Genomic DNA, 11,399 nt, shown 5'->3' with positions numbered 1-11,399 from the left:
AGAATGGGCTTCTATCTGTTTATTAGTCTAAAAAGCTAAGGGAATTTGTAGAACGTAGCTTCTCCTTGCTCGCTTGCAAACATGTCAGACGCTAGAAGAAGTCTCAAGTGAACAACATGAACTGAGCCAGTGTTACATCAGAAAACTGCAGTTTTTTGTCTCATTCTGGTGGTTTTATTTGTCAGACTCAGAGGTTGCTGCTTTGTGTTCATGTCTGTTGCTTTAATTGAGTAAGTGTAAACTATTTATGTTAATGTTTCCCTCGCTCTCTCCTTCTACAGGCTGCCAAGCCTCCAAAACAACAATGATCTTCAGGAAGCAGAGCTGGGACCATTTCCAACAACAGATGAGACGACTCACTCTGACAGAAATACTCCTGAACCCTTAGTCGAAGAAAGAAAGGACTCTGAGGCCTCTGACTTGGATGAGGCCTCTTCATCCTCAGACATGTACAGAGCAAAGCTACAGGTGGTGGGGCCTGTGGTCGGAGGCCAAGGCACTGACCAGGCTTCACCCTCTAAACGAGGAGTTAAAGGAGCAGCAGAGAGTCGGCATACCACAGTAAGTGGAGCAAAGACCCCGTCCTCAGCAGCTGGCAGCAGAGCCAAGAATGTGACAACAAAGGCTAAGGCCTCCACGGAGAGCACAAAAGTGGGAACTTCCACTGATATGCTACCACAGAGGGAACAAAGCAATGAGAAAACTGCTTCTATGTTACCAACATTAAAAGAACAAAGCAGCAGTAGTACTTCAAGTGCAACAGGTTCAAAGTCTAAAATCCCAAAGAGGTCAACATCAGAGGCTGATGTGAAATCACCAGTGACACCAGATAAAGCATCAGTGACAGAGGCCTCGGGGTCAGCAGTAACATCCAAACTGCAGAAACAACCCAGAAGCAAAGACGCTTTGAAATCCCCGGTCACTCCAACCAAAACTGGCAGGAAACCAAGTTTTGAAGAAGCAAAGGGGGGGAAAGCTTCTCCAGGAGACATTTCTCCCGCAAAACACAGGACAGGAACAAAGCTTCTTAAAGAGAAGGCAGGTGAGGACAGCGACTCTGTAAACCTGGTAAATGGTGTGGTGAGAGACCACGAGGAGAGTAGAGTTAAAACACTATCCACAACTGACAGAGAAAGCCCGGACGTCAAAAAACAAGGGCAAAACCATCTGGAGAACAATGCCTCAACTAAGACTCGGTTACCTGTTTCGTCTCCAATAAGAAGGAGGAATGCTAACATGAAAATCGACACTAACTATAAAAAGACTACATCTGCTCAGACAGACTCAGAGAAGCAGAAGAAGCAGAGTCCAGAGCAGCAAGAAGTGGAGAGACCTGGGAGTGTATCTCCACCTCCGCACCCTGAAAGTCCAAAGAGAGGTAAGAGACTTGAATCACAACATGGTGTTTTCTACACAGAAAAGAAAGAGAAACTGTAAGAAACAATAAATCATTTAGCCCTGTACACGTGTAAACATTATGAAGAAACATCTTGCTCCACATGTTCTCTCTCCACATTTCTTCCTCCTCCAACTCTATGCGTGTCAGAGCTGTTGTAAGAGGGCTGGACCCAGTGTGTGATGAAAGGAGGAGGGGGTGTAGATGTGAAGACCCAAATTAAAAAAAGGATATATGTTTTTTTCAAGATTTATTTCTGGGCTTTCTGTCCTTTATTGTAGAGATAGGACAGTGGATAGAGTGGGAAATCAGGGAGAGAGAGAGAGAGTGGGGAATGACGTTGGTCGAATTTGAACCCGGCACTCCTGCTTTGAGGAATATAGCCTCTGTACATGGGGCGGTCGCACTAACCACATCTCCACCAACTCTGCCCAAAAAAAGTATAACTGTTTGATTAAAATAGAAGGTGCACCATGTACAGAGGACCTGGTCGCACAGGTTGCATTTTCGTCTCCCAGCTTGTCATCATTTAATGACCTGACATTTACCCTTTTTCTCAAGCTGCTCATCAAATAAAAGGCAAAAAGCTTAAAAATATACTTAAAAAAAGAATGTGATTCTTCATGCAGAGAGGACTTTTAGCAGCTTCTCATCTGTCTTGGCTAATGTCATGTATTCTCTCTTGGAAAAGGGTCATTTGACAGTGGTTTAAAGAATGAGAAAAGGCCACTGTTTGACTGTAAAGACCCATTGAGCAAGTGAATGTGGGTTTCTGTGTTGTTCTGAAAGTGTCCATTTTGCTCTAAAACAATTAAACACAAGCACAGAGTTTGATAACTTTAACCAAGTAAGCTAAGTGTTTTCAGAAAGTCTTGAGGTATTCATGACATGTGACATAACTAAGAAAGGGTTCAAACAAAAGAGGTTTAAGTGTAGAGTACACATAGCCTAAGTATCTTTGCTCTGCTAAGCCGACTGGCTTTTGGCTCAATCCTCATTATCATCGTTTACTGTACAGAGTGGAAATGGTCAAAGCATAAAACGTGACAAGGAACTGTCTGGTTTTGGGGTTATTTGTGTATTAAAATTGTATGTTTGTTCCAACAGGAAGCATACTGTCACCAAGACCATCCAAAAACCTCTACAAAAGAAGTAACAGCACTGAAGAGAGACATTCACCCACACCTCGTGCGTCTCCTACATCTCGTGCCTCTCCCTCATTGCGTTCCTCTCCTACGCTGCGTGCCTCTCCGACTCCCACCAAGCAGGAGAAAACTGCCTCATCAAGGCTCCCCAAACAAAGCGACAGCCCCAAACCCCCCAAGAGTCCAGGCAAGGATTCATTGGATCCCTCGTCACCTGTGAGCAAGCTTCCTACAAGAGGGCAGAGAAACTCCAACAAAGTCAAATCCACAAAGCAATCATCAGCTGAGAGTCCTGGGACCACACCCACATCCAAACAGGACTCAGGTCTGAACTCTCCCGCAGAGACGTCAGAGAGTGTCCTAGCCGATCAAGCAAACAATTCCATTGTGTCTACAGAGGAAGAAGAGGAAAAAAAGAAACACACAGACAATCAATCCAGTGTCAGTGAAATCAAACAGAAAGGAAAAATGTTAGAGGAGTCAGAGGAGGACATGAGTAGTCCTTCACCTGAAGAGGTTTTAAAAATCCATCCCATAGATAACGATGATGTAGTTATCACAGGAAGATCTGAGGTAGAAATTACACCAGGACACAACGTATCCTCTGATAGTGAGGCTGTCAAAGGAAGCACAACAACGTCACCTGATTTAAATAATGCAAAGACAGGTAGCCAGAAAGAACAGGACGCAAACAAACAACAAACAAAAGTTGTATCTCAGATCAAAAGCAATAACACCACAACGAAACAAGAAACTGATTTTCCAACTAATACCTGCAAAGAGGAAGTAAAAGAAAAAGACATTACAGAGACAGCCCAGCTGATTGGTAACATAAAACCAGATGCAGTCCAGGTGAAAGGACTTGCAGAGCCAAATTCTGCAGAGTTGGCTCAGAACACAATACAAGCTCAGGAGGACGTAACTGATACGTCGGCCACACCTGTTGTCGATGACAGCATTCACTGTGACATAATGACTGATCAGGTGTGTGTTGAGCCTGGTAGCAAAGAAACAAATATGGCCACTTCTAACAAATGTGAAACCAGAGATAGTCACACTGCTAAGTTGGACTCAAAAGCCCAAGATGCCGAGCAAAAAGACGTACGTTCAACCTCGACCATCGCTGTTTCTGTTGATCCTAATCTGGAGAGTAAAGAGCAGCAAAAGGAGTTAATGAATGAAGCCACAGATCTCGTTCTTGATAATGAAAGAATGCCCACAGACAGCAGAGAAAATGTCAAAGATGTTAAGGTGGAGGAGAAAAGTAAAGAGGAGGCTGGCAGGAAACCAGTAGAGGCTTTGGACAATAAAACAGAAACCGGGGCTGCTTGTGAATCTCCCAAGAATGTTGAAAATCAGCCGGACAAAGAGCCTCTTTTAGTAGTTGGAAAAATTGAAAGAAAGGAGAAGGACTCCAAACCAAATGAAAGCCTGAATGAGGCAGCAGTGGAAAGCAATGAGTCACAGAACAGTTCTAAAAAGGAGCTCCAGGCCATAGCTAGCGAGGATAAAGCAGAGAAAGATATTACAGAACCAGTGAAACCAACATGTCTGTCATCGGAGGAGAAATGTGTACAGCCTGAATTAGAGAAGGAACCACAGTCAATCGTTACAGATTCCTTGCGGGAGAATATGACAGAGGCAGCACAGGAAGGAAGTACAATCCAAGATAATAAGGGGAGTTTTGCAGAAACAAATAAGGAATGTGCAATCCTCTTAGAACAAAATGCAGAGATTGGAAACAAGGAAACAGATCAGCAGATTAAGGCATTAGCAGAGAAAAAAGAACCAGAGCCCGAAACACTTCAATCCAAAGGTGAGGAGGTTAGAATTAATGAAACAACTCAGGAGTTCAAAAACACTGACGTCACAAAGGAGAGTCAAACTCCTGAACTTAAAGATGTGAGCACAAAAACTGAAGTCAACAAAAAGGAGAGAGAAACAAAAGAGTCATCATTGAAGAGTTTGGAGAACAAGAATTCAGGTGCTAACAGTGAAGTTAGCGTCCAGCAAGGCAAGAAGTCTGAAGTTGGAAAAGACCAACCAGAGCCAGAGAAAAACAAACCAGCAAAATCCAGATCCAAAGCTCTCAAGAAAGAAAATGCTACGGAGAAGTCATTAGAAAGCCTAGTTCCACAAGTGGATACCACTCAAAAAGTAGAGACAGTAAACGGTGAAACCAAGAGTGCTGAAGGTACCAGAGAAGAAGCTGAAACAAAGGATTCGTCTGTCAAGAGTTTGGTAAAAGAGACTGCAGCTGCTAATGCTAACATTGAAGTAAGCATAAAAGACAAAGAGTCCAAGATTAACACAGACCAAGTTGAGGACTTTACAAAACTGTCTGAAGACATTGCAACAAAATCTAAAAGTCCAAATGCCAACAAAGAACAGCAACCTGAGACAGAAAAGGCTCAGCAGAAGAGCAAAGAGAGCCAATCTTTACAGACAGACAGAGCTGACGAACAAATAGCATTTAGCGGTGAAACCCAGAGTGCTAAAATTACAAGAGAAGAGGCCAAAACAAACAAACTGAAGAAGTCATTAGCTGTCAAAGATGACAAAATTAAAAGTCCAGAGATAAACAAATCTATCAAATCCAAAAGTCAAAATGCCTCTGAACGAAAGCAGCAACTTGAGAAGAAAAAAGCTCCAGAGAAGACATCAGAAAGTCCAGTTTTAGAAAGACAAAAACCAGCAGAAGAGACTGAGACACAAAGTTCATCAGTGCAGAGTTTAGTAAATGAGACACAAGTTACTGTTGGTAAAAGTGAAGTTAGCATCCAGCAAGACCAGAAGTCACTAACTGTTGGAGGCCAAGGTAAAGACATCACAAAACCAGCAACAGACAGTCAACCAAAGTCAACGAAATCTAAACATCCAAAAGGTATTGAAGAACAGAAATCAGAGACAGAAAAAGCTCTGGAGAGGAAAACTGAGGGCCGAGTTTCACAAATGGATTCAACTCAACGATCAAAAGCAGTAAGCAATGAAACCCAGAGGTCTGAAGTTACCAAAAAAGACACTCAAACAAAGGATCCAAAAATTGAGAGTTTAGTGAATAAGAATGCAAAATCAAACGCTATTAATGAAGTTCACATAGAGCAAGATCAGAAGACTAAAACTGTGAGAGATCAAGAGGAGATTAAAGAAGAGACCAAATCCCCTGAGACATCAAATGCTTTGACAAATGCAACAGCAGCTAGTAAGACTGGTGAGAAACTGAAACAAAACCTCCCTAAAGAGATTGCTGCAGTTCAAAATAAAGTGGCAAAACAGGAGGATCAGCAGAAGACTGCATCAAAAATAGATGCCAAGAAAAAGTCAGAAACAATTTTTGTAGACGACGGATCTAGCAAAGGTTTGGGTGAACAAAAAGTTGAGCCCTCCACAGTTTCAGACGAAGCTCTTAAAAGTTCTGATGCCCAGAAACAGGAGAGAGTTTCCAAAGACAAACCCAAAACCAAGAGTGGTTTGAAGCAGGAACTTCAGACCAAAGTACAAGAGAAAGCCGTCAGTGACCCTCAAAAGCCTGCAAGGTCAAATGTCAATGGCAGTTTGATTCTTTCTGCTACAGAACAAGCGTCTCAGATAAAGAAGGACTCTCCATCAAGCTGGTTGGATGTGGAGCATAATCAAAAACAGAAGAAAGTAGAAAGAAGAAAACTTGAAACTTCAGCCAGTGAGGACGACTCTCTTGAACCTGACGAAATCGACGACTTTATCAGGAGCATTAAAGAGGACAGCATTCCTTTCTCAGTGCCTCCCAAGAGGCGCATTCGGAGAAAATCCCCGTCTCCACCTTTCACAATGCCGGCTATCAGAGAGGACCATTTTGAGAAAATGTTCGATCCAGAGGAGTTCCAGTTCGGCTTGAGATCATCGACCAAAAGTATGAAGGATCCTTCTCCAGCTATGATGATGAAACAGAAAGCAGCGCAAAGGAAAGGACGTACCCTGGAGAAACACGAGCGGGATAATGGCATGCACTCGTCTACGGGCAAAATGGAAGTGCTTGATGAGACGGAAGGGAATGATGAAGGGAAAGAGGATGCAAATGTTGATGGGGGAGAAGGGGAGAAACAAAACAATGGAGAAGAGCCTTTGAAACCGAAGTCACGGCTCGAAAGGATGTCTATCCTCTCCGGCTTACTGAGCTCCAGGAGGACCAGAATGGAATCTACATCCGCCTCATACGCCCCGCTCTCATCCAACCAACAACAGGACCTGCCTGCGCCGGGACCACAGGGAGTTGTTGCTTCACTCGAGCTCGGCGCTGGAGCAGATAAGGAGGGTGTGAAAGGTACAGATCAAGGCTCACTTGTGGGTGGTGGTGCAGGTAAAGCTAGTGAGTCAGCACTCAGCCACTCCTCTCCACCTCCTCCTGTGCCCTCGTTTGCAGAGATAAAGCTGCCTGATCATTTGGAGAAATACCTCAAGATGAACACAGGAGACTCAGAGACCTCGCGGCAATCTAATGAGACGGATGAACCTGAACTGAATCCTATGGGGAGCGCTGAGATGGACCAGACCTCAACAGCTGCAGTACAGCATGTGGATGTAGGCATGAAGGGGCCTGCAGGACTGACTCCACCCAACAACTCCACCCAGAAAACTTCTAGAAATGGACTCTCTACTTCGAAGCCTAAGGTAGCAACTGTTATAGATTAAATGATGAGCTTTTGTGGTTGATTGAGCTCAGATTTTCACTTTTGTAACAGCCTGGATGAGTTAAGACCTGCTAAGCTTTTACACAAAGCTTTGCTCTGCTTAAGTGTATTTCCATGGTGAGGCGTCTTATTTGAAGATCCTGTTCTTTTATTTTGCAACAAAAAGTCATGAATCATTTTGCAAGTGAGGACAGGACAAAGATGAATGCCCTCAGATTGGAATTAGGCACAGGTAGTCTTTGCCAAAATCAGCTGAAGCTCAGCTCAGTAAGACATTTGCATCAACATGCAAATGGAGTAGAGCTTTGCAAAAAATCATGTTTGTGTGTAGACTAACAGTGTGAGTGCTGCACAACATGTTCTTATTCCCCTTCATTTAGACCCTTTGCACTAACAGTTATTGTGGTTTATCTTCCTACATTATCCCAATGAACACCAACATGTGTTAAGCAGGGGTACTCTGGCAGATAACAAATGTAGAGTAAAGCGGGGGAGTATGTGGTATTGAAAAATGATCGCGATACTGATTTTAAAGTGGAGAATTTCACCCATTACTGTTATTGGAGTAGAAGTATTAATGTTCAATATGACAACGAAAGGTAGTCACAAGTACTCCATCTATAAATAGTTTTTTTTAGATTATCATACATTGCAAACCAATTTTATTTTTCAGAACTGTCTGCTCAGTAGTTGTGCTGCAAACAGCATTAAGTGTAAAACCTGAGCGCTAATTGATGCTAAAATGCAAGAAGAAAACAGAGGTTTAACGTAGTAGCTGATAGCATACATGCTAGTGCGAATGCTAACTGGAGAAAATTGACCTCATAACAAGTTTGTTACATTATAATTATTAACATTATTAACTATTATTTTAAGTGTTGTTTGGTAGCCAGGTTAAGAAGTTCAAATGACCACATTTCAAACAAAAAGGTGTTAAAAGACATGTTTCTATGTTTCTTTCATAAGGCTAGCCATAGTGTCTGGAGAAGTGAAGTCTCTTATTAGAACAAAGGTTCAAGTTTTTAATGAAACTGTTGAATTTGCTTTCAGATACCTGCAGTCAGAGGGTTCCACAAAAGGCCTGGAAAGGTAAGATTAAATGCGTTAACTTGATCATGAACACTGATCATTTGTTTGCTGCTTTATATGCATTGAAATGGCTCCTTCCTCTTTCAGATCATTGTGCATGAACTTGATCAGTTTGGAGGGGAAGCATTTGAGCTCCACGGTGATGTAGAGGACGCCACCACGATGAAGCTGTCCCCGGTGATCTCAGTCAGAGTCATCAGAGGATGGTACGTGTCTCTGTGATAGTCTGAAGTCCCTTCAGATTTAAATTCAAGTACATTGAAGGGTTTGCTGGTACATTATAAAATGATACTAAAAAAATTAATGACCTCGCTGTACATTCCTCATTAGTGTGCCATCTCCCATGATCCTCCTTGTTTTCTGTGTTTCTGCTTGTCCTTGTAGGCTTGTATCCAACAGAGGCATCCATGGAGATGTCTAATTATCCCCTTCAGCTATCAATTAAATCAAAATGATGTGAAAGGTTTCTAACCCTGGTCATGTTGTTGTTATTCCTCAGCTGGCTCCTTTATGAAAAGCCGGGTTTCCAGGGTCGAACTATTGCCCTGGAGGAGGGTCCTACAGACCACATAATGAACATGTGGGCAGAGGAGGAGACGCCAACAACATTAGACCAGATGGGTCAGCCTGTACCAACAGCACCAATGGTCATTGGCTCCATACGCCTGGCAGTAAGGGTAAGTTATAGAGCTGTCTATCATACTGTATCTATATATTGAGAGTTTTTCCTTAAATGTTAAATGCCACTCCATAGAAAAATGACATGTGATAGCTCTGGATTTTAAAATAGGGTCATGTATAAACCTAAATACTGTTGTGGTATAAACAAACTGAGGTTATTTTTACATAAGACAATTCCTGTTATAACTCATAGTCTTAACAATGTTACGCCCTGTGTTCACCAAAGCTTCTTTTTCCTGAGGCCAAAATTGTTTTGGTCTGTGTCATGGGAGTGTTACATTTTTACACTATTCTACCAGTGACAGCAGTGTAACAGGGGACTGAGCTCTGAGCAGCTTTTTTGTTGGTTGTAGAGAGGTGAAATGTTTGACCTTGGGTTGTCACAGTCACTTTTTACCCAGACGTCCAATCACCGTGGAGGAGAGGTGGGACAAATACCTTAACCGTCATATCCTGCATGTACAGTGCACTCAAAGATACCAAATATAGACGTGTATCCTTCCTGTCTTCTTGTCAGCTTTAGCATACCTTCATCAAGAGCCATGGCCAGAGCATGTTGGGGGCACATTCTCTTTAGATATTGTACTGCACGGATACAATGGCAACTACATTAAGCCAGATGTTACAAATATCTCAGTTAAAGAACTCTGCATTCAACATTCAAAAGGGCTTCAAAGCAGTCTCATATGAGTGTTATGAGATGCACACCGCACTTGAAGGCTGCAAAAAAAACTTCAATCAAAACTCACCTTTTCAGTTAAAGTTCTTGCATGGCTGCTTGTGTGTTAACGTTTTTTGTTTATATATATTTTGGGGCTTTTTCATGCCTTTATTGTAGAGATAGGATAGTGGATAGAATGGATATCAGGGAGAGAGAGAGAGAGAGTGAGAGAGAGAGGACTGACATTCAAGAGACCAACACTTGATCAAGATTCTCATACCAGCAAAGCAATCCATCACTAAGAACTGGCTTCTGACTGATGCACCAAATCACAAGCAGTAGCTGTCCTTCACAGAATACATCCGAATGTAACAGGGTGGAAATGAAGGAAGGAAGAAGATTTTGCAAAAGGAGGGGGGAAATGGCAAGCAATTCAAACTATATAGGAAATGAGGAGTAAATGCTATAAAGCTAAAATGTAGTCCTCATCCACCCCACACATCCAGTCAATATGTTACTGTAACCCCCCCTGCATATTATCTTTCTCTTTTTTCCTCCTCTCCGAATCCCTTTTCTTATATTGTATTAAACCTTTAACTTTACTCTTTTCAATGTTTTTTCTATATCTTCGATCAGTGTTAAAACCAGATACAAAGATAAATTGAAAGAACAAATTAAAATAATGTTTTGGAGTATTTTTTTTTCCAATTCTCCACATAAAGAGCAATAATGTGAAAGCTCAGATATAAAAAATATAATCGGAAAAACCGGAGTAGAGTAAGATTTTTTTTAAATTACAAAATTTTAATTTGTACTGATTGTTCAGAAAAGTGAAAAAACCAAAGCACGCTTCTGAAAAAGGAGAAGAGTGCCTTGTTTCTTCACTCTTTTTGAATTCTTGTGTTCCCCACCAAACAGCACCTTCACAACACTTTGTTTTAACATCCGAGCACTCCAGACTCCCTTGTCTTACTGATTGTATTTTGTGTTTCACAGGACTACAACATACCCCGTGTTGACCTGTATACAGAGGTCAATGGGTTGGGCAGGATGTCGTCTTACTGTGATGACACCGTAGAGATCGGCTCTTATGCAATCCCACAGACCACCGGATCCATTAAGGTCCACTCTGGAGTGTAAGTTCACACGACATACTGGCCTCTTTAGTGGCACTAGATTTAAATGATCAGAAAATGAAAAATCCATTGTTGGATCCATTGTTGAACACAGTTAAAACCTTTGCTAAGTCTGTACAGGACAGAGTCCGTGTGCAGCATCTGTTCTCTAAGAAGGAATGCACGCTGCAGGCCGTAGCTTGTGGTTGTCAGAGTTTTAACTGCTGCTAGTTATTGATGGTTAGCACTAACATTTTTTAGAACTATACTTCATTATACAAGAGGGAAAGACAGAGTACAGTGAGGAAATAACTCTTTAGTGTCACACTCAGTCTTTCTGGTTCTTACCCTCTCCTGTGTGTGTGTGTGTGTGTGTGTGTGTGTGCGTGTGTGTGTGTGTGTGTGTGTGTGTGTGTGTGCCCTCAGCTGGCTGGTGTACACTGATCCTGGCTTTGGAGGATTTGTAGGAGTGCTGGAGGTGGGGGAGTTCCCCTGCCCAGAGGCCTGGGGTTTCCCTGAGCCTTTCATCGGGTCCCTCAGACCCCTCCGAATGGTACACTACAACAAAGACAGATATATATGTTTGGACTACATTAATCCATTCTCATGTTTCTATATCTGAAAATCATGTTTCTCTTCTTAACA

General features: G+C 42.3%; 1 protein-coding gene across 2 annotated transcripts in view; it reads left to right on the top strand.

Annotated features, from left to right (window-relative positions):
• Nucleotides 1-11,399, top strand: part of crybg1a (crystallin beta-gamma domain containing 1a) — a 50,348-nt gene that overhangs the window by 29,323 nt on the left and 9,626 nt on the right. For both annotated transcript variants that reach the window (XM_061063286.1, XM_061063287.1), the window contains 7 exons: nucleotides 282-1,378; nucleotides 2,504-7,188; nucleotides 8,259-8,297; nucleotides 8,385-8,503; nucleotides 8,797-8,974; nucleotides 10,636-10,775; nucleotides 11,181-11,307. In XM_061063286.1, coding sequence (XP_060919269.1) covers nucleotides 282-1,378; nucleotides 2,504-7,188; nucleotides 8,259-8,297; nucleotides 8,385-8,503; nucleotides 8,797-8,974; nucleotides 10,636-10,775; nucleotides 11,181-11,307 — 6,385 coding nt within the window. The remainder of the gene's footprint in view (nucleotides 1-281; nucleotides 1,379-2,503; nucleotides 7,189-8,258; nucleotides 8,298-8,384; nucleotides 8,504-8,796; nucleotides 8,975-10,635; nucleotides 10,776-11,180; nucleotides 11,308-11,399) is intronic.

This window comes from Labrus mixtus, chromosome 18, assembly GCF_963584025.1.
Source record: "Labrus mixtus chromosome 18, fLabMix1.1, whole genome shotgun sequence".
NCBI classification, from domain to species: domain Eukaryota; kingdom Metazoa; phylum Chordata; class Actinopteri; order Labriformes; family Labridae; genus Labrus; species Labrus mixtus.
Note: the sequence above shows the minus strand (reverse complement) of the source record. Positions and strands in the feature narration are given on the sequence as shown.